At 45.1% G+C, this 22,485-nt stretch overlaps 1 protein-coding gene across 3 annotated transcripts in view; it reads left to right on the forward strand.

Annotated features, from left to right (window-relative positions):
• The first annotated feature begins 2,078 nt into the window (after positions 1-2,078).
• The window catches only part of LOC149358575 (transient receptor potential cation channel subfamily A member 1 homolog), a 30,778-nt gene continuing 10,371 nt past the window's right edge, over positions 2,079-22,485 (forward strand). Inside the window, exons 1-13 of one of the 3 annotated variants that reach the window (XM_089570689.1) lie at positions 2,079-2,420; positions 3,902-4,076; positions 7,476-7,552; positions 8,659-8,838; positions 10,645-10,839; positions 11,679-11,787; positions 15,131-15,326; positions 18,699-18,882; positions 19,312-19,419; positions 19,882-19,970; positions 20,281-20,539; positions 21,465-21,610; positions 22,256-22,377. In XM_089570689.1, coding sequence (XP_089426815.1) covers positions 2,328-2,420; positions 3,902-4,076; positions 7,476-7,552; positions 8,659-8,838; positions 10,645-10,839; positions 11,679-11,787; positions 15,131-15,326; positions 18,699-18,882; positions 19,312-19,419; positions 19,882-19,970; positions 20,281-20,539; positions 21,465-21,610; positions 22,256-22,377 — 1,933 coding nt within the window. In that variant the 5' untranslated portion in view covers positions 2,079-2,327. The remainder of the gene's footprint in view (positions 2,421-3,901; positions 4,077-7,475; positions 7,553-8,658; positions 8,839-10,644; positions 10,840-11,678; positions 11,788-15,130; positions 15,327-18,698; positions 18,883-19,311; positions 19,420-19,881; positions 19,971-20,280; positions 20,540-21,464; positions 21,611-22,255; positions 22,378-22,485) is intronic. The other 2 variants (XM_089570687.1, XM_089570688.1) reach the window with 2 other exon arrangements.

The following is a 22,485-nucleotide window of genomic DNA, read 5'->3' on the forward strand; positions in this document are numbered from 1 at the left end:
GTGAAATCAACGGGAGTATAGGAAAATTAAGCTTTCTTTTTGACGAGAGTCGGTGTTCTGGCAGTCTTGCTGTCATAGCTACAGCTTAAGAAGGCTCTTGCACGGTCGCCATCCGTTTCGTTTGATCACATTGCATATGCATTTCTGTCATTACAGGATGTCTAACGTCCACCTCTATGCCTAGGGGTGGCGCGGTGCACAATATTCCAGTGTTAGGCTTAACGTAATACGATTACACTCGAAATCAGAAAAGCACAGGAACCGTTGCCGTGACACTATAGTAATAGCACTGTACGCGACCTGCAGAGACCATGGGTTCGGAAGCCAACGGCGACATGTGGTCGTCTTACGTTCTACTTTGTATGAAATTGTTTTCTGCTTAAATGATTACGCAACTAACAGAAAGACGGACAGGATATACGCTGACGCCGACTACATCTAAAGAATTTTTCGTGGAAAAAGGGTCAGAAACGTGGAAATCCCTCAGGTTCTTACGCAAAAAGCGGCTGATGTGTTGCTGCCAAGTACCCTTCTCACTAACTATGGCTCTAAACGTTGCATCTGGTTTATGGGTCTTAACAGCAAAGAAGATTGACAAATTATTCACAGAAGAGTTCAAAACACCTCTTGCCAGGCTCTGCAGCTCCATGGATTTGCACAGGTCAACAGCCTTGCCTTTGATCCTGGTAGCGGACGACTTGATTTCCACAAAGCTCTTCGAAATTGCTTGACATGCTTTCTCGTTGTAAAGGCCTGAAGGCACGAGAACAAAGTTCCCTTCTTTGTACGCCTGCAGCAGGGACAGGCCATTCTCTTTGCAATGTCACACCAACTAGCCCAGCAAAAGGTTAAACATTTATAGCACACCACCCCAAGCAGATAGGGGGAGGGAAGCAGTTATTATACTGAAACGCTTTTCCATCTTAATTGCTCGACTCGCCATACATTGCGCGCGGAAGTTCAATGCTCAAGTGACAGCTGATGGACGTTTTAGGGACAGATATTCCGAGACATATATAATAAAAAAGCATTGAAAACAATCATCAGCCCTGTTGCACAGTTATGGGATACATTTTTTTTAACGATCGGTCCTATGCCGACAGTGAAGACCTTGCAACAGAATTGCAGCAAACAGTATGGCTGTAAAAAAAAAAGAAGAGAAGCTTTCGCCACGCAAAAACGCTGTATCTTGATTGTTTTAGGGCTTAGATTAAACCTTGCGTAGTTGAGAGAAGGGATTTATGTTCACACACCGTGCATGGTGGAAGTGAAAGACGAGGCCGCACACCTAAAAATTTAAACCTGTTGAATGGCTACATCTTCAACCACGAAACAAATGGTGAGCACTGCAACCTAGGCTCGTCTGAGCATTCTTTATTGTTTTTTTTTTGCATTAAGCAGAATGGCTCTTTTTTTCTTTCAGGAAATATATTGTATTTTGAAAGCGGCAGGAGGACAAGCTGCTTAGCAGCCAGTCTTAATTCAACGGCATTTTTACTTTCGGACAAATACAAATCTTGAGAGCGTGTTTTTTGCTTCGCGCATCTGGCGGTTAATCCATTACCCCACGTAGGCCTACGTATATACGTATTCAGCATCTAATGAACTAGCCTGCCACATTCCCTCCAGCTTAATTACCCTAACTGTCCGGTTTTCCTGGTTATATTTTCTGGTGCGTTATGTATAGACTCAAGGCGCCCAAGAAAAATAATAATTTGAAGACTGTTTGCCCAATTGCCGCTGTAGCTCATTACACATGCAGTGGACTCTTCGTGTCGCTATACAGCCATTGCTCAATACACCTTATCCTCGCGTGCCTCAAGCGTGTTTGCAAGGCTCCACTTCGCAAGAGCTTCGTAAGTAGTCTGCGAGGGGTCCCTTCGTTCTCGACTTTCTTCTTTCACTACTTCGCCTTGATATGCACTGACGGCCCTCGTGCGGCATAATCTCGCTCACCGCTGCTCGCAGCAACGCCGTTATCGGCGCCACTCTCTCTTCTCTAACCTCTCGCTGTTCGTAGTGCAGCTAGCATGCTCCGTTATCGCCACGCTTGGGGAAAAGTCGGCGCCGCTTCCGTGGGCTTGATAATCTTTGTGTGTCCGTGCCATCTCCGTGGGCGGATACGCCTTCCCTGTACGAGCGGTGCGCACAGCGACGTCGTCGACGACTCATCGGCGGGGCGTTCGGCGCGATGGCTTTGCCGCCTCCGCCGCTGATGCTATGAGTTTGCGCGGCTCGACTGCCGATGCAGTGGACTTCCCCACGTCTAGTGCAACAACAACGCGTACTGGTAGGCGTGTGCAGCCCTGAGAGGGCTAACCGGAGCCATGCCGCGGTTTCCCAAGAGGCAGCCGTCGCTCCTGGCCATGCACCTCCCACTAAGGTCTACCAAGTCGGTGCCCAGCATGGACCTGTTCCAGGTTTGACCCGTGGCTTCTGTCATTCGTTGGGCTGGGGTCTTGCTCTTAATAAGAACCCTTCACCGCCTTCTTAATAGGTCGTTAACTGTCGTTTTCTTCCAGCATGATTAGCGTGTAGTTGGAGTGACATGATTGCTAACAGAAGCACACATGAAGGTGCATGGGCGAGGGAAGCAGGTAGCAACTGAAAGAAGTGATAGTGGCGCCACGAATAGTTGACTGATGTTTTTGTTATTGTGTGTCGTTTGTTTGGTTAGTTGTTTATGGAGAACATTAACACGCACGAGCAAGTGTTATTTATAAGCTTAGTGGCTGCGAAGGCTTCGTGTTGAGGTCAAATCACCTTCAGTCACTCGCGTGTGTTCTTCAGTCGGGTTGTTATATGCTGACTAGGACTAGCAGTATGAGTTGCACTTTTGCTTCACACGATTTCCTGTTTTTTCTGGCCGCACATTTATTCTAAAAAGAGGCTGCCTTCTGGTACTTCACTTCACAAGGGAAGAGAAAATGAGTTCAAGAAAGAAAGCTGTGAATTTTTCGAATTTTCATTAAATGTACGGACGCGCGTGCTCACATGCACACACACCCACATGCACAAACGCATACATACATACATACATACATACATACATACATACATACATACATACATACATACATACATACATACATACATACATACATACATACATACATACATACATACATACATACATACATACATACATACATACATACATACATACATACATACATACATACATACATACATACATACATACATATCCGCATGCATACGTCATGCACACACATGGCATTTCTTATTGTTGTAACCACACCATGATCAGCTGAACGTACTGACTCCTAATGTTGTGAGGAGCAAACGAGCATCGCCCTTGCTGCAACCACGCATGTCCAATCTAATGGTTAATGGTACTTTATATGTCACAGGTACTTTACATGCTCCATATTATTTTCGGCCATCTGATGTTCCTTAGCTTACCCCAAAAAACCTCAATACATGCGCGTCTTTGCACTTCGTCACCACTGAAATCCTTATGGAATATACACTTGTGGAATACTTATGCGCACTGTAAAAATGCAGAAAAGATTTAAACATGGGAGTATTCGACATGAACCCTTAGTCAGAAGTCGTTTTCTAGACGGAAGCATGCTTTTTTCTACCGGTGAGCGTTTTTTTTTTATATGGTACAGAGTTTCACATTTTGCGTAAAGTTGCCTCCGAACATAATAATATTTTCTAGATATTAGAAAGGATAAACTGCAATAACCATCACTATTTCAAGCCCACCGTAGGACGTGCATTCCAAGAGGCGAAAGGTCCTAAAGGAAACACTTTCTCGATTGCCTTATTACCCTGACCTCGTTCCGCGCTCATTCCCGACAAGGCACTTCACAAGATCTCCGTGGGAGGTGTCGCGCTGCCATAAAGATACAACCGCCACACCGCGGCTGCGCAGGCGATCGCGGAGGGCAAGGAGGCCGTCCTGAACCACTACCTCGAAGACCTGAGCGACACCATACGGAGGCTGAAGGTCAATGACCGCGACAAAAACACCGGGGCCACGCTGCTACACCAGGCTGTCAAGGTCAAGAACATTGCGATCCTGGACATGCTGCTAAACTACGGGGCAGGTGTGTTCGTCTTCTGGGCTCTTTCTAACTGGTTATGCCTTGGTCGTATACTGGAGGAAAGCCATGCCGAAAAAACTTGGCCCTTTAAACATATAACCCACCAAGATCTTCCTTAAGTTCAGATTTTCCTTCATTTAAACGCGTGGAAGATGCAACAACTAATATTATTGCGCTTTAGCTTCTTCAGTACTGCATGATGACAAATAAACTGAATTCCCGGTTAATTTCACACTCCCAGTGAGGACAGCCGCACAGTGACTCTATTACCTGTTCACAGAACCCTGCCTAGTCATTTAGGTATTTCACTTAGATTTTCGCAGATATAAACCTTTTGTCTGGCTGCTTACGAACTGATAAATATTTACGCATGACACAGCCTCACCCTCCTCTAAAATAAATTAAATTATTTATTCATATCGCAAGGGCCTTGGCTACTTAGACGACATATATATATATATATATATATATATATATATATATATATATATATATATATATATATATATATATATATATATATTGCATTGCACTGCATTGAAATTCTTTTCTTCGCTTTTTGCGTTGGTGATTTCTTTTCTCCTTCATAAATATAATAATGTTCACATGTTTGGTTTTCTTGGCGAGCTGTTATATCCTGCACTTCAACTAAATTTAACCTCGGAAACCCTAGAGGGACGGTCCAATAAGCTGACTGGAACTTGGTCAAGTAGAAGAGAAACTCGTTGAATCGTTAGCAGACGACGAATAGAAACAGGGACGAAAAGCCTGAGCCAGATTTCTGACAGTAGAAGATGTTGACAGATTGCTGTGCAAGAACACTTTTCAAACCTTCTGCCAGCACTGCTACCCCAGCGTTTCTTTCATAGCCTGCCAGTGTTATGAGCACCTCTTTCTTCCGTCAGCTACCTGTCGAAGCACTTGTTATGAATCACTATTACCACATTTGCTTTGATGCCTTAATTTTCCTCAGCATACGCTTAAGCAGCAAATCGCTGTGAAAGAAAACAAGTTATATATTTGAAAGTCATGCGGGTAAAGAGAGATTTTTTTACCGCTGAGGTGAGAGAGAGTGATAGATAAAAGAAACCAGTGTCACAGTAAAGTGAAACATTTGTCACCTATCAGTTGTATTTATACTGCTCATCATAAGTTGTTTACCAGATAAAAATGGGATGCGTCAATGTTACGCAAGTTCATAGAGCTTTTGAAAAGTAGGTAGAGGATTTCAAACAAAAGAAACTCGCCAAGCGATAATGAATAATTATGCTATGATGGTTTCCAACCGTAAACACTGGAAGAGGAGATGCTTTAGAAACCTTAAACAAGAGAATAAGGCGGGCACTTTAGCGTAGAGAAACACAGTTTGAACGGAATGATCTCTACAGGCTCTACAGAAACCTGCATCGACGCCACCTGTGTATCTCGTTTTTTTTTTTAATAAAGCATTCGTAATGTTTCGTTTACCTTCTGAAAGAAGCCTAGACACTGGAAGTCCTATATGCAGAAGGCCAATGTAGACATGCTCCTTAAGATGCCACGTTAAGACTGGTACAGAAAGGTTTCGTGTACCGCTGCGCAAACTGCACATCTCCACGTTCGCAATGCACATCGAAAACTACTGGTTGTGAAGTATCTCTGAAACACCCGGTAAATAATGGTGCCCACCTTTACATTCACGTGGCGTTATACTAGCGTCTTGGTTAAACCTGCGTAACACGCATTTTCTTGCTCTGACGTTGAAGTAACAGGACTTGGGTCTTTCGGCAACGCAGTCAGGTACGTTTGCGTAGTTGTGGACAGTATCCTATGTGCGCGTTCGTTTTCCGTGACGTCAGTGGCCCAACGAAGCAGGCTCTGAGGAGATTGTTTTTGGCCTTACATACGTCATTCTAAAAGAGACAGAGAGAGAGAGAAATATACGAGACACCTAAGTAGAAAACAATGGCTGGAACTTATGTAGTTACCATTTATTGATTATTTATGGAACCCAGAAACACGTGATTGTCTCATTCGCGTCAACGGACAGAGTAAACAGCGCTGGATACACGGTTTGCTGATATGTAGTTTTCAGAAAACGGTACTTGTAAAAGCTCAACATCTGGACTACGAGTCAATTTTATTTAGCTTTTTGTTTTGTAACACATACTAAATTCTGCTCGTGAATCATCTTCCTATTGGTCATTTCAATGTGGCCACCGCGACCGAGAACTGATCAGTCGAATTACGCATTTTGCGAAGCCATCTTTGCGCGTAGTATTTTGCGATCAGAAGTGGAACTGCAATAATTTCAGACGCAAATAAAAAGAATTTCTGCCAGAAAAGTCTTGAAACATCTGTTATTGCATGCAGTTTCTTGTCCTCTGCTGACAATAAAGAAAAACCAACGTTTCAGCAAGGCGTGTATTTAACAATGATCAGGCAGTTTCTAAAACAGACATGCCTTTTAAAAAAGGTGAAATGCATAAAATAAAAGACAATTTTTTTTTGCATAGCATACCACACCTTTGACAGTAACACTAATAGCTCTCCTCAAAACTCTTGGTAATCATGCACAGTAATAAACAAGACCCCGGCTGATAACAAAAACAGCTAAGGCGCAGTCGTGTTGCTAAGGCATCCTTATCATGTTTGCTTTTGTTTGTGTCATGCGCCTGCATATCTTATTGTTCCGTTATCCTTTTAGGTATGTTAGACATTCCAGTACCGCTGTCGACGTCCGGTAATGTTAGTGGGCGTGTGATTAGTGGACACCTATACAGTTACACAGTTAAGTCTGGATGTAGTTTCCATTGTTCTTCTAAGGCAATATTTATTGTGTGTCGTTCATGCAGCCAGGACAATTGAACTAAATTGAATTGATAAAAAGAATGACCGTGACTAAAACAATATAAACATAGGTTACCAGCATTGTCGAATTATTACAGAAATTTCTGCCACATGCTCTTTATCTAACGCAGGGGATTGCCACATTCTCATAAACGACGTCCTTTGAAGCAACAACTTTATTTTTTGCAATGCAATACACTGATATGAAGTCAATTTGCTATGTTAGTTCTGATAACAAAATGCGAACTCTTCTAAAGTATGGGGTATCAGGCTGTTAACGCCATGTAAAATAGAGAAGAAAAGAAACACCTAAGAAGTCAATAGCAGCAACTTATAGCTAACATTTTTGATAATTTCCACAACCAAGGGACGCGTGAATTGCTTCTTCGCTTCCTCGGATAGTGAAAGGCACTACCGCGTCCAGAGATGCGTGATAGCGAAGGCGCAGAGAAGGCAATGGCCCTGTCTGCGTTTGTGCAAGAAAGCGATAACTAAAGAATTTGACAAGATTAAAAGTTACTTAGGTATTAATTATGCCCAACTAAAGTTTGTTGCTTTATTTTTCTTCCCCAGATCCAAACGTGAAGGACAAAATGGGCTTCACTCCGTTACACTATGTGGCCAAATTTGTGCGACCGGAGAAGAGAAGGGTAAATGCCTTTATTTCCATGCAAATGTGTCTCTTGTTGCCTCTGCCGCCTGTTCTTTTAACTTCAGGGTGGAGCACTGATTTGGGCAGGGACGAAATTGCTGCGAATAGGTGTGGAAATAGCAGAATAGGCTAGTGTATATAGTCATTATTTGCTTAAAAACTTTGTTTATTTCAATGCGCATGTAGGGAAGATATTGGCGAGATTTTCTGCGCTTAATGTTTTTTACAATGCTCTGGTTACTTGTGTTGTGTATCTATATGTAAAACGTTTTTTTTTTTAGTCGCAGTGTGTCTAATTCGATTTTTAAGCTACTTGCCGAGCACCTTTTTTGTTTTTCTTCCGATACCTGCCGCAGTATGCATCTTTTTAAATGGCTACACTATTAGCTACTGTCAATCAACTCATACGCTATTTGCATGTGTTTTGATGCGCGTACATGTAAAATAGATTGAATCTATCCAAATGCTGCATTACACTTCGTCTGGCCAAGTAGCACTGCACGTCATCTAATTGACGACTGCTGGCGCTTCGCCTGAATTCTAATGCAACGCTCTATACAGGAAAAGTTATCATCGTAGATGCCACAGACACAGTGTGTCAGGGCGCAGAACCAAGGGAACGCTCAAGTAATTTTGGCTGTTCCTGTATGCTGGCGCTTAAGTTAACGAAATCCTTTACTTCGTTTAAAAAACCGTAGGAGAATTGAAACATGAGCACGAAACTAAATGAAACATGACACAAAAATTGCCTAAGATTGCGCAACGCAGCCCAAAATTGAGCAGCAAGACAGCTTCCCTCTGCCAAAAAAGCCGAATGTGAAAGTAAACACTCCTGCACGAACTTACACAAGTAACCAGCCACAAGAGTACATCATTTAACTGTCACACATGCACATAAGCCAGATGCATCCCAACATTATTCAAAAGTTAGACAAGAAAAAATATTTGTATTTTTTTCTCTCGCTCAGCACAAAAGTGGTGCAATAAATAAGGTGCCTAGACCACTGCAATGCCATTATTTCTCAGCTTACTTGAATTAGTTTCTTAACACTACGAATATTTCTGAAGAACCTTGAGAAACGCTTGGTGTACTACGTTGCGCAGAGCATCATCCTGGCATGCGAGGACTCGGCGTCGCTGATGATCCAGACGCTGATGGCGGCGATGGGCACCGGTGCCAACGCCATCGACGCCTGGGGCATGACGCCGCTGCACCACGCGTCGCTTTCGGGCAACAGCCACGTGGTGCGCTGCCTGCTGCCCTATCCCAGCGTGGACAAGGAGGTGAGCGCCCCCTCTCCACGGGGATGGCTCCACTATGGCTATCGCCACAGGCATGAGATTAGAAATGTGAGAGACTGGGAAGAGCTTGACGCAATTTTATTGCGAAAGCAATACTACGCCAGATCCACGGCCAGGTCTAACCGCTCGTCGCGTGGTCCGTGGACTCCCCTGCTCCTCGAGGAGCTACCGCCGCGCCTAACAGATGGTGTGACGTCAGTCTCTCTGTTGCTATGGCGACGTGTGACGTCAGCTTGCGCTCTCCACCGCAGCCAGGAGGAGCTGGTCGTGCCGCGCTCCTCGAGGAGTCTCGCCATGGAAGTCACCGATCAAAGGGTCTATATCTGAATCTAGTTGCTCTACTGCTTCTGAACAGTTTAACTCTAACGCGACAGCCAAGCAAGCTAGGAAGAATGCAAGAAGGAGGTTACAACGTGTCCAAGAAATGGAACAACAACGAGAAGAAGCACTGCGGAAACGCCGAGAAGCCGAAGCAGCTAAACGAGCTTTCGCAACCAACCAGGTTTAACCAGAGCTAAACCACACCATTTTTTAACGTAACTTCTAGAAGAACCTGGAAGAGGCTACCTTTACGAATACAGTGAATTAGTCATTGGAAAGAAGTCAAAGATAGGAACGAGCACTAGGAGTAAGCCTCCAAGGATTCTATATAGCTTTCCTTTGCAGCTGTATGGCTGCACTTTCCGTAATGACTAATTACTTCCTTTTTAAAGTGAAACTGAAAACAGTGAACGTAGCTCGTGTTTTATTAAACGGCAACTGAAGACGCTGTAGAATGGAGCGAGCTTGAAGCGTTCAAATGTGTGAAACTTGCTGGCAAAGCATGCGAAGGTTTTTTTGTGCTAGAATTTGAAATGGTAACGAAATCGCTGAAAGTACTGGGTAGGGGGGGGGGGGGGGGGGGGCAATATGACGTCATCTTCTGCGGTGGTACACTTCCAAAGCAGAAAAACTTTCTCGAAGAAAAGAACGCAACGGAAGGTAAAGCTGAGTGCTGTTGGCCAGCATTCGACGACACACGGCGGGGTGTGGGCAAAGGCAGAGGAAATCTTAAACTTCACTGGCGATGGCGTCATTATTGAGGTTTTACTCTTCTCTTCGACGCTTGTAGGAGAAGCGAGAACATCGTCGAGGCGGCTTTATTGGCGATTACGTCACTATTTTAAATGCAAAAAAAAACAACAAAAAACTTGGCATGCTTTACCTACAAGGTTTATATATTCGAATCCACGAGCCTCGCAGAATTATCAAAAACTTTTCGTCTTCCCTTTATTCTTTTAAATATCATGCACCTCCACTACGCATTACAGCCGCTTAAGGCCATCGACCCTTACCAGACCCTTCCATATGGTCCTCAGTGCGAGCAATGGATGCACAGTTCTATTCTGACATTGTGTTTGATGTCCACGTTTTCCGAGCAAACATTGTAAACGCAAGGCCTTCTGCACAAGGTTATCTTCTGTTGGGACTTTTGAATACTGTCGGACTGAAATTATGCATCACGCTCATATACTAGACACAAGGGTTGCATATCTGGTGCTTTCACTGCGCTAGCAAAATGAACGCGCCATGCGTAGACCCAGGAAAACGAAGTTCACTTTCAAAGTTCTCGCCCATTCATTCCGTCCCTCGTTACTAATACCTTTCCTGCAGAGCCATTTAGACTTCGATACTTTTAGATGGCTTCTAAATAGCTGCAGAAATGCTTCAGTGACAGGCAGAGAGTGCGGTTGGATTTTCGTCAAGGCGTCGTGGTCGATTAAGGGAGCGTTGCGTTGTGTGGTTCAGGTGACCGATAAGCAGGGACGCACGGCCCTGCACAACGCGGCCACTCTGGGCGATGCCGAGGTGGTGCGGCTGCTGCTCAGCCACGGAGCCAACATCCACGCCGTGGACAAGAAGGGACTCACGCCCCTCCACATCGCCGCCAAGGAAGGAAGCCTGCAGGCTGTGCGCCTGCTGTGCGAACAGATACTCAAGGAGGTGAGCGTCCCCCGCTGTACGGCACGCTTGGCTAAAATGGGGAAATATTCGCAAAGTGATTCGTACGCACACCAAGACATTCTGGACAAGTGCATTCCTTCAACGGGAAGTTGTTGTGTCACCTTAGGTTTCTTCGACGTGTCCCGTCAAGGGCTGCGCTTTCGTAACTGAGCTGTTAGCAGGTTTCTCGAAATGAAGTAAATATTTGATGATAAATTAAACGAAGCCGCTGTGAATTTTGTGTTCTTGTTTTAGGACTGCACCAGACATTACATTTTCCTTTGATAAAAACTCGGACACATGCATGTGACATCTTGTATTAAACACATCGCCACAAAATTAGCGCTTGTTGAATGGCGCAAACAGGTCGACACGTACGATCTTCTAGCTGTCTTTCGATCCTGCCAGCTCCAGCATAATTTTGCAGAATATACGAATTCCTGCCTCTTTTTGAGTTACCTAAGAAATAGTTGTGAAAATAAGATTACCTGGCCGCCGCGGTGGCTCAGTGGTAATGGTGCTCGGCTGTTGACCCGAAAGATGCTTTCGATCACGGCCATGGCAGTCCCATTTCGATGGAGGCGAAATCCTAGAGGCCCATGTACTGTGCGATGCCAGTGCACTTTAAAGAATCCCAGGGGTCGAAACTTCCGGAGCCCTTCACTACGGCGTCCCCCATAGCCTGAATCGCTTTGGTATGTTAGACCCCCACAAACCAAATCAAACCAAACCAAACTAAGATTTACTGACATGAGTCCTTCTTGCGCGGCATGTTGTTTAAGCGCTCACTCATCTTCGAGGTCAACTAAGTCCGCCCTCTCGCATGTTCATTGACGCAGGACAACCCCCTGATAAGTCTGTCCAGAAGGGACAAGCAGAACATGACTCCCCTTCACTACGCCGTCGAGAACAACCACATCGAAATCGTACGCTTCCTCCTCGAAAAAGGTGAGTGCGTTCGAATTTTCTGCAAGGAAAGCAAGATTTCCGGGACTGCGAAATGCGGTAGAAAATGAAAGAGATGTGCAATAACATACGGCTGATCATTTTATCTCTTAATTCTTTCAATAAAATGATATTGACCAAAAATCAGAATGCATGAAAATTGGGGTCTCCGGAAATTTCACACGAGTTGTAAATAGACCTGGATTTATTCCTGCGTACAGTGCGTGCTGCACTGTGCTTTTTTCTATAAAATACTCGAGGTTTACAGATAAAGAAAGACAGCCTTCAAAAGAATTTTCCTGCATAAGAAGTAGGTAAATTATACACCGGCATCCCTGCTTTCCAACACGTCAAATAGCTTCAAACTGACTTTAAGAAATGAACATAGAACGTGACTGTGCGGTTTTGCAGCCACCGGTGCTCAGGCACTACAAGAAAGGCTCAGCTTTGAACTGCAATATCCTCGCGCACGCACAGGATGCTTTAAAGAGAAAGGCAGCTTTGCCCTACTGAATAACGTCACAAATATTAACGCTAGTTTTTTTTTTTTTTTCAGAATTAAATTAACGCAAGGTCGACACCTGCCCGACGAATCAACTCGGACAAGTAACTCCAGCCTCAGCGCCCTCTTGTCATGTCAGAATAACATAATCCCAATTAGTAGCATATCCAGTTTAGGAAATTTTTCATTGCTGCGCAAAAACAAGCTGTTGCGAAGCTGCATTATGTTTTTCATGTCTTATCTTCGTTTGTCGCCTGTGGCACGTGACCTTATCACTTTGTTTGCAACGCTAGACGTCCCGGGAGATGAGCGCTCTGGAACAATCACAACCACGTGCGCCCGTTTCTGCGATGCCGAAGTCTGTCGGCATTTGAGGAACCCTATCCTTCCGGCCTATAAACAAACCAATAGGAAAGCTCTGATTTCTTTGTTCAGTTATTGCTTTTTATGATCGCCTGACATAATATCTCGCAACAAAACATAAGAAAATCAAACCCTGAATTCGGAAAACGAACCCACACATATGTGCGGGTTGGTTAGCTACTGATGAAACTCACCACAGTGAAGATGGACACTTCGAGTTAGAGGAAATCTTAGCTTCGGTGTTGGTTGGTTAGCTTCGGATTCCTTCCCACGGTCAAACACAACTTAACTCAGACTTTGTGCATCAGGTGAAGTCCTCGAGCGCCATACAGGAAACTTTTAAGTTTGCTTCCTTTTGGTGAAGTGATGAGGGGTAGTATTTTATGCGTTTTCCCGAGCTATCTAGGCAGGCTTATTTTCTGAACCCTCACATACGTGTTGGCTGGGCCAGAACATGTACATTCCTGCCTTAAGAACCGAAATAGTTTCTTTTCATGCACCCACACATTTCTGTGGGCCAGGTTGTAAACGGTTATCTCGAAAGTTCTCTGTCACCTTAGAATTTAGCGCACCTCAGAACCAGTGTTGTAGGCGTTACCGAAAAAAAGTAACTAAATACGTTACTCGTTACGCTAAAAAAAAAGAACGCGTTACCGCCCTACGTTACCTACAAAAAAAGGTAACGCATTTCCGTTACCGTTACCGAAAAAAAGTATCGCACGTTACTTTGCCGTTACTCTACGGCCATAAATTTTAATCAGTGCGTCTTCGCTGTAACTGTAACTCGTCTTCTCTGCAAGGTCGCACTCTACTTGCAACAGAGTCTAGGCAGGAAAAGGAGGGAAGCCGTCCTTTGTCACAGTGTTGTGGGGAGTGCGTTGTTCCTTGTTCTGGCTAGGAAAGATATTGGGGTATGGCTATGAAGAGAGAAAGTTGGAGCGACAGTGTTGTTGAGCAGAAAGTTTTTAGAAAGTTTAGTATGATTGGTTTATTGGGTGCTTTATTGGGGTTTAACGTCCCAAAGCGACTGAGGCTATGAGAGACGCCGTAGTGACGGGCTACGGAAATTTCGACCCCTTGGGGTTCTTTAACGTGCACTGACATCGCACAGCACACGGGCCTCTAAAATTTCGCCTTCATCGAAATTCAGCCGCCGCGGCCGGGACCGAACCCGCGTCTTTCGGGTCAGCAGCCGAGCGCCGTTGCCACTGAGCCACCGCGGCGTGGTGTTTAGTATGAGGTAGCTCACTACTGCCGGCACAGGAACAAAGGCCTATTTCCTTCTTTTTCCTCTACTTCGGGGCTACAGCCTGCTGACTGCAATCCCTTTTTCAGTGCTGTACCATTGTACTCTTTAGACGGCTCTCTTAGGCCCATCTTGAAGTAAACTGGCGACATTCCTGAGTTTACTCAGAAGAGGGAACTGCTTCCACAAAGAATGCGAGAGTGTCGCCTGGGAACGAAACCTTTTGGTTGAAAAACAAGCTTGCGGAGAAACTGGCTCACAGATTTCTGCAAATGGTCCAGGTGGCTTGGCATGTGTCCATTCCTTAGAGAGTTGTGTGTGTGAGTGGTTTGGGGGTGAAGACAAGTGTATGAATGCATGTTCGTGCTTTTTTTTTAGTTGAGTGCGTTGACAAGGGCACGTGTTTTCTGGCATGCATGCAAGCTGCAACAATGGTCGTCGAGAGCACCTGCAGATTTTGTTGATTTGCAACATTATTTTCGGCGTTTTTTTTTCTGAACAAGAGGCGGAGGGGGACAACTGAAATAAAAAGTAACTAGTAACGTGACACCCCACGTTACCGGAAAATGTTAACGGAAGTACGTTACCTGTTACAGTTCCGAAATGGTAACGAGTAGTTACTAAGTTACCGGAAAAAGTAACGCGTTACCGGTAACGCCGTTACTTGTAACCCGTTACCAACAACACTGCTCAGAACAAAGGGCATTCTTAGCCGTAAGCACTTGCGACTGTCACACTCACCGAGTTGTTTTTTTTTCTTTTTTGTGACACGTTTTCCCAGCAATGATTTTGAGTTCTGCGCGAGCCTGATTGTCTGTCGTCAACGATCATGCCTCATACCCAACTCACGCCCGATCGTTCTGGAGAAAAAAATTGAGTGAGAAACCGTTTATGAACGCAGCTGTTTAATATATTGCAAGATTTCAGTATACAATCAATATATCTGCAGATCACCCGATGGTAGTCTCGCCTTTTTTTTTCTATTAACGTTTTTGATATCGTCAAAAGCGTTCCCCATTGGTTTCCTGTGGCAGCCTTAACCTAAGTTCGATGCCGTCGAAGTAAACACTCTAAAAGAAATATTTTTACACATATCAGAAGAATGGGCCATTACCTTCAATATTTCCATAACATTAGCGTACAATTTTCCAATTTTTCAAATTTTGTTTCCGAGAATGTTCGACATGAAGACGCACGGGGACAGCGCTCAGCCACACGAGTTCTGGCCCTTGCAGGCGTGGACCCGAACTTCCCATCGTCGACGGGCCTGACAGCGCTCCACCTGGCGGCCATGCGGGGCGGCGTGCCCATGTGCGAGCTCCTGGTGAAACATGGCGCCACCACCGACGTGCTGGCCGACGGCAACAAGACGCCACTCTACCTGGCGGCCACAAACGACCGGCCCCTCATCGTCGCCTTCCTCCTCGACCAGTGAGTGACCGCCGCTCTGCCTCCTGAGCTGGGTGTCCTGGCCAAACGGTGCCTGTGTAAACGAGTGTCCCTATGGTCGACGTTGATTAAACTGGCTTAGCAACCTTATCTAGGCTTAGGGCTCTCGAGACGCACTCCGAGAATCTAGAAACAATATTTTACCGACCAAAACTAAATAGAACTGTATTCTAGGTCAAGAGGCAGAAGTCATGCAATCCAAAGTGATTGAATTTATTTATTTAGTTTTACATACTGCTAATTATGTTTTGGGATTAATTGTTACAGAAAAGCATAATAATCGCAATAAAGGCATACCGGTTTGAGCATCCTCTTCGCACGCGAGAGGGGCGGTGTTCGATATTCAGTATCACCGTACACCCACTGGTAAAACAATGGGCAGCTTTCCGCTGGCCTGACGCTCGGCTTACCGGAGTTGAAATGCTTGCACGCTGGGTATTTGACCCCATCTTGTTTGCACGAAAAACACCTTGGGCCATGGTGCTTTTTAGCCAGACTTATCGCCATCATCGTCGTCATCAAAAGGCCCCCATAGGGAGGGCAAGCTAAAAATAGTAACTCGCCTGCTAATCCTGAGGACGCGGTCCGAATTCCGTCTGTGGATGCCTCGTTTCGAGGCGTCCGCGCATAGTTTAGACTTTTTCATTTTCTATTGAATGATGAATTATTACTACTGAGTATTTTATTCCGGTGTCCTATAACGTGTTTTTGTTTGGTTTTCCCCTTTATATGTGGTTTATTTTCTATTTTTGATTGATCCCCTGTTCCCACCGATGTAATACCCTCAGCCATGAGGGCCTTTGGGTGTATTTTGAATGAATAAATAAATTGATCCGGCGCACTCCACTACGAATACATCACAGCCAATGTGTCGCTTTGGTACATAAAACCCGTATACTACAACGACTGAAGTGTAAGAGAATATACAAATGGCGAGCATGTTAAAAAACTGCAACATATGGTAAAACACAAAAAAATGAGAGACGAGCACATGGTTCGATGCGATGAACTCCGTAATTAGATTGCACTTTTAGGATAATTATTTACATTTGATGCTCTTCTCTTTTGCTGCACGCATCCCACTGCTTCAACGCTGCACCCATTATTTTGGCTTACTTCAGCTGGCTTTGACGGCTCGCAACTTATTTTAGGCTTTTCATTTTCTGCAGCTACATTTCACTTTACTTTGGCCTGCTTTATGGTTCGTTAATTATTTTTGTGTGCATTTAAATTTGTTGAATTATCCCATTTGTTTGGAAGCATCTAGAGCTGTTTGCACGAAGTAAATGACACGAGCTTCATTTCAAGTCCCTACTGGACAGAATCATAGGACCATTCTGGGTTTAGGGAAAAGGTCGCTTTTTAAAAACAAGAGATAAAGATGGACGCCGCGAAGTTCGACGGTGCACATAGGAAGTACTGTCTGCTACTCTAACTTTTTCCTTCCTTTCGAGGCGGAATCATTTTCTTTGCAAAAACAGCTTCGAATGATAAAGAAAATAATAAATTTGTTATAAAACTGTTCTAAGATTTTGGTGAAAATTGCGTTAACGTGTAAATGCGCCGCGTGCATGAATTTCTAATGCTTTCGTGCAATTTGTGTTATTTTTGAGAAATAGCGGGTTGTAAATTTCCACTAACAATTTTTTTTATTTTTCTTTGTTGTAGAACTGAATAAAGTCTTGCGCGGTTGGCTTACATACATTTCGCCTTACTCAGCGCGGAGCATTGAATCAGCCGATGCCATGCTCTCGCTTTCGATGCCGCTTTCCCTCTTTCCGCACTCTCCGCAGGCTTGAAGGCGTAGATGTACTGGTCTTGCGCCTCCGCCGGTGCAGTTTCCCTCTCGCACTCCGCTCACTGTTGACGCCGAAGGCTTGATTCGACGGCCATGCAGACACACACGCCATCATTTTCGCCTTGCAGCACTCATACTGCTCAGAAAAAAGCGAACCTGTAATGTTGATAAAATAAAAACAAGACTTGAAATACTGCTAAGATGAGTATGAGATAAAAACTGGAACTTGCGTAAAGGGACCCTGAAATGATCTAATGGTCTTATTCTAGTGCAACAGATATGTAGAGATCTTATTTGTGAGTATAATTACCAAATAATAAAAAAAATTCTGCTCGAAGTAGCTCGCAACGAATTAGGGCGACACCCCAACGTGCGTTCTAAGCGCCTCTGCCCCAATGACGTCAGTGGGCAATCTGGGCGAACCTTCTAACTGGGCGTGCACAGGTGGCATGACCGGGGTGGGCTAGATGGGGAGCGGAGGGGTGCAGTCCCAACCTGTTTAGAGATGTACGAGCTCAGGTGGGAGAGGAGGAGCATAATTTTTAATCGCTGATATCTTCGGTGCTAATGAAGCTGACTTTAAAATTTTTGCGGTGGGGTGGTGACGACTAATGGAACAGCGATCGCTCGTGCGCTTTTCCTTAATTTCAGTAAATAACATTGTTTGGCCCCTTTAAAGATAATATACACAAAATCTGGGTACAATAAGTATTAGAAAAGTGCACTGAAAAATATACGAACACCTTTACAAAAATGGCTATCAACTTTCTTTAAATTTGTGTTAACATTCTATTGACTCTAGTAGCCTTGTAGTAACTTTTACATTCTATCAACAATTTTGGTTCGTCTCAAAAAAACTTCTGGTGTGGTGCACACCTGGCATCATAGCCACGCCCATTCTTTTTTTAAAAAAGCTCATTGAAGAGAACAATGGCGTGCGTTATTCGTACCTCTTGCCAATTATTCGAAAACTTCGAGCACTTGAGAGAACATGCGATTCGTTTCGAATGGTTTTGAGCTTGCCCTATTTGATTCGTTCAGCGACGGCATTGTCCAGCAAAAAAATAGAAGGATATTCGATTTGCTATTCGAAAACTACGAATACAGCTTAACAAGCGCGGCATAGGCAAAATACAGGCAGAACGAAAGCAAGCAAGACGTTATAGTAGAGGGGAGGGGGAGTGGTTAGCGTTCCGAAACTTCACATGGGCAGGGAAGCTGCGCATTAATTTTGATTACATGGGATACTTAAAAGCAATGGCGCTCAAGGGAGGGATCAAATCCCGGCCGCGGCCGGGGTTCGATCCGATTACATTGGGTTCAACTGCCAAACCGACAACTCTTAAGCCACTGTGGCAGGTCCTTAGTCAAAGTTAGCCGCGTTCTTGAGGACTTTTCGAAACTGCGGCGGACAAAAAAAAAGGGGGAATGTAGCAGAGCAAGGCTCCCATTTTCTTGTCTTCACTTTTCTGCGCTCTGTGTGAGCGGTGAAAATGGGAAAAGTCTCTAATTTTTAAGAAGGAGCTTTCCAAGACGCTGTAGATCTTCTTGTGCAGGGGCGCGTGCATTGAGGACCGCGACGTGGAGGGCAACAGCCCTCTTCTTGGTGCCGTGGACAGCGGCAGCGTGGAGGTGGTGCGGCTACTGCTGGACCGAGGTGCCGACGTCGAGTCTCGCAACAACGACGACCGCAACGTGCTTCACATGGCGGTGCTCTCCAAAAACGAAGACGTCCTCCAGGTAAGCTCTCCGACCAGAAGTCTCCTCTAAGAGTGCGTGGATAAAGTACTTGCATGGCCACCACGGAGCTTCTGGAAAGCTTTTCCCCGTTGTGGGGAGCAGATGTAACAACGACTGACTGCGGTATTGTGTCGGCTCTTTAGCCCACCTCTGTGAGGACTTCCTCCTTTGATCCCATTGTATTCTGCCACCGAGTCGCTTCATATGTAGCATCTGGTCATAAGAAGTTTCGGTATCGTGGTTTGCGAGAGCCAATTGTTTTGATTAAAATTTTCATCATATGGTTCACGCCGAGAGAACTGCATGTAGCTTACACCATCCGATCTTACAGTCCGCTGTTTAGAACAGTGATTTCAGCGGTTAGTGTCGGCACTGCTTTGGGTAGATGACAACGTTTTAACAAACTGTCCTTGCTCAAATCTCTTGTAGGTGCTCCTCAGCGTCAAGGCATCGGAGCTCCTCATCAACCGGAAAGACTACGACGGCGATACTCCGCTACATCACGCCGCGAGGAACGCTTTCCTCGAAATTGTTCAGGTGAGGACGGTCTTGAAGTGCTTTTCAATCATCCTGAAATAAGTTGCGTCAAACTGCGCATAATTTGAGCAATAACATCTGGTGTAGCAGTTAGCATCAGCAGAGTAATTTTAACCGCAAAAGCAGTGCTACTCTAGCCACGACTGTTTCTTTTTTTTTTTTTTTACAGCGCTAGTTGTACAGGATACTAACCCCGGGTAAAAGGGGTCAGCGGTGACATCCAATTTGCAGTAGTTATGTCAAATTAGAAGCTGAGCTTTCAACTGCTGGCTAATGAAAATCAAATGAGCGAATGAAGCAATGATAGTGACAAAACTGGACGAGTGAGCACTACGTAAGACGTCAAACCGTGTTAGTAGGTATAGAGTGAGGCGAAACTCGCAGAAGTTGGCGTGTGTTATTGTGCCGAAAGGCACAAAACCTACAGAGATTTTTGCTATGACAACACTTATTTGTTTTCAGATTCTTTTGAGACATGGAGCAAAAGCGTCCGCAAAGAACTCAAGCGAAGAGACCACTCTTCACGCAGCATGCCACTACAACTATCCAAAGTGAGTAACTTGGGCTTATTACTTAACGTGCTTGGTTTATTACTAAATAAAAGGATGCCGAAACATGACTGGGTGTCAAAACGTAGTTATCGAGTGGATCGCAATCAGAATCAGAACTTTACTAGTTATTTTGAGATGTGTCTCCTGGGCTTTTGCTTTAGGACCTCCTGAATAAAATCTGCAAGAATGTTTGCATTGGTATATATTAATAAATATTGATCGATGAAAGTGAATTGGTAAATGAAAAAAAAACATATCAGCTAGTGTCACATTCCGTAGATTAAACGAAGAGAGTTCGCTCCTTGTGCAGTGTGGTGCGCGAGATCGTGAAGCAAGACGCTCGTTTGGTGAACGAAACGGACATCCACTGGAACACACCTTTGCACGTGGCGGCGCAAGGCGGATACAGTGAGACTGCCGCCATTTTGGTGGAGGCCGGCGCCGACCTGGAAGCCAAGAACTATTACGAGTGGACGCCGCTCACTGTGGCGTGCAAGAACGGAAACTTTGACACCGTCTCCAAGCTCCTGGGTGCCGGCGCATCCGTAAACAGCGTCGACAAGATGAAGGTCGGTAAGAGGCCTAGTTCGGTAGCAGGCTCAGAGCTGTTCTATATCTACGTTGTGTAACGCTGCCAAACGCCGAGCTGTCTGTCTTCGTAGCACGGAGAGTGATAGACAAGAGTTCGGACTGAAACACGTCGCAGTGAACACGAGGCAGGCAGTTAATGCCACGCTGAGCGCGTGATCTTATTAAGGCGTAACGCCATCTATCGAATGCGCCAGGAAACTTCACTCAAATGGAGCACTGATCATGTGGTATCAGAGCCGGTATTTCTGTCGATTTATTGCGCAATGAGGAGGGAGATCTCTGTTCGTGAGTTGTTGAAAAAGTGAACTCACTGCACTCCACAGCCACACACAGCTGTAATTGAGCATGCCATAACCTTGGAAAAATGAGCATTCTGTAGTGTGACAATGTTTAAGCGCTGTAGATTGCTCTGAACTGTGTTGCTCCGGGCTAAACACTTCCGGGTTTTTGGTAATTTCCTCTTAGAGTGGCCGGCAGATTAGGCTGAAACGCTCCGAGTAATTTTGATTTTCGAGAGCCTTAGTTGTGGAGCTTTTACAGCATTTCTTCGTTGAATTTGAGACGCGTAATTTTTCCTTTTCACACGCCAATCAAGGTTCTCACGAGTATGAAAATTTGCGTATGAATAAACTAATGCGAATTATGAGCGCAAGCGTACTGTAGACACCGTATGCGGTGCCCCGTATCATGAAAATTTATCTGCAAATGACTTTAGTAAGTTTTCCTGTGGTGCGTGGTTAGTAGTACTACTTCAAAGCTAGTGGAAGAAACAAGTGTGCGCTTCTCCCGGATTTAACTGGGCTGGTACGTTTCCATCTCAGATGACTTTACACTTGTTGCTATTGCAAGCAAGATTCATATTTGCATTGTAACAGCGGCCAATGTAAAGCATTGTTTCCTCAGAACAGGCCACTTCACATCGCGGCCCAGTTTGGCAACACGACGGTTGTGGACCTTCTGCTGGAACGGAAAGATGTACGAGACTTCGTCTGCAAGCGAAATGCCAATAAGAAGAACTGCCTCGATATTGCCATCGAAGAAGATCACAGGTGCGGCTCCTTGTTCACCTCGGGCGGCCTTCAGTTTATAGACTTTTGCGAAAAAACGGGAGGAGACACTTAAGCTCCCCCGTAAGGGTATGGAGCCATAGCGCTATTTGATTAATGCCTATATATGCAGAATTTGTCATTCTCTTTGAATTCATAGACGTGGAGTCCTCATACCACTCCTGGCGCAGATGCGCAGCGGTTAAGCGACTCGCCACTGCCGCGGCAGGGGGCTGTTTCAAACACAACCGCCGGTTGAGGCTTGTGAGACTCGGGTTGCTCTTTCCGAGCAAGCTCTCGCGACCAATTATTTAGCTGCCACCTAGCACAATGGGAAGCTTAGTCGCAACACCTGGGCTGGTTAAGATGACGTCAGAAGATCACGTGACGTAGGTGGCCCACGCGCCATATAGGTGGGCCATTTATGTCGTCGACTTAGGCTGCTTCTCTGGGAATTTTTCGCAAACCCCACTGCCGGCGGCGCTGGGTGGCTGGGCTTTCCGCTGACAGGAACCCTTAAAGTTACCAAGTTAATAGCGTGCAGATATTTTCTGTAAGATTACAACAAACACTACCCCTGTTCAGCATTCGTTAGGTTACTGAATGTCGGTTTTGAAGAATAGAACTTTGAGTATCTTTTGTTTTCAGGGGTGTAGTTGAGGCGCTGCTGAAGAGCAAGTTCTGGAGGGAGCTGCTGCAAAACTCCATAGAAAGCGAACAGTACGGAACACACCAGACTCCTTTGCGAAGCCTGATCCGCACGATGCCAGGTAGGTGGGATTTGGTTGACTTGTACGGGCGACTTAAAAGCGTAGTAATAGTGGGAAGGTTGCTTGAAATTCACTTTTCACAGTGTAGTTTTGATCGCTGAGGCATAC

This window comes from Amblyomma mixtum, chromosome 2, assembly GCF_055824585.1.
Source record: "Amblyomma mixtum isolate Tamu chromosome 2, ASM5582458v1, whole genome shotgun sequence".
In the NCBI taxonomy this organism is placed as follows: domain Eukaryota; kingdom Metazoa; phylum Arthropoda; class Arachnida; order Ixodida; family Ixodidae; genus Amblyomma; species Amblyomma mixtum.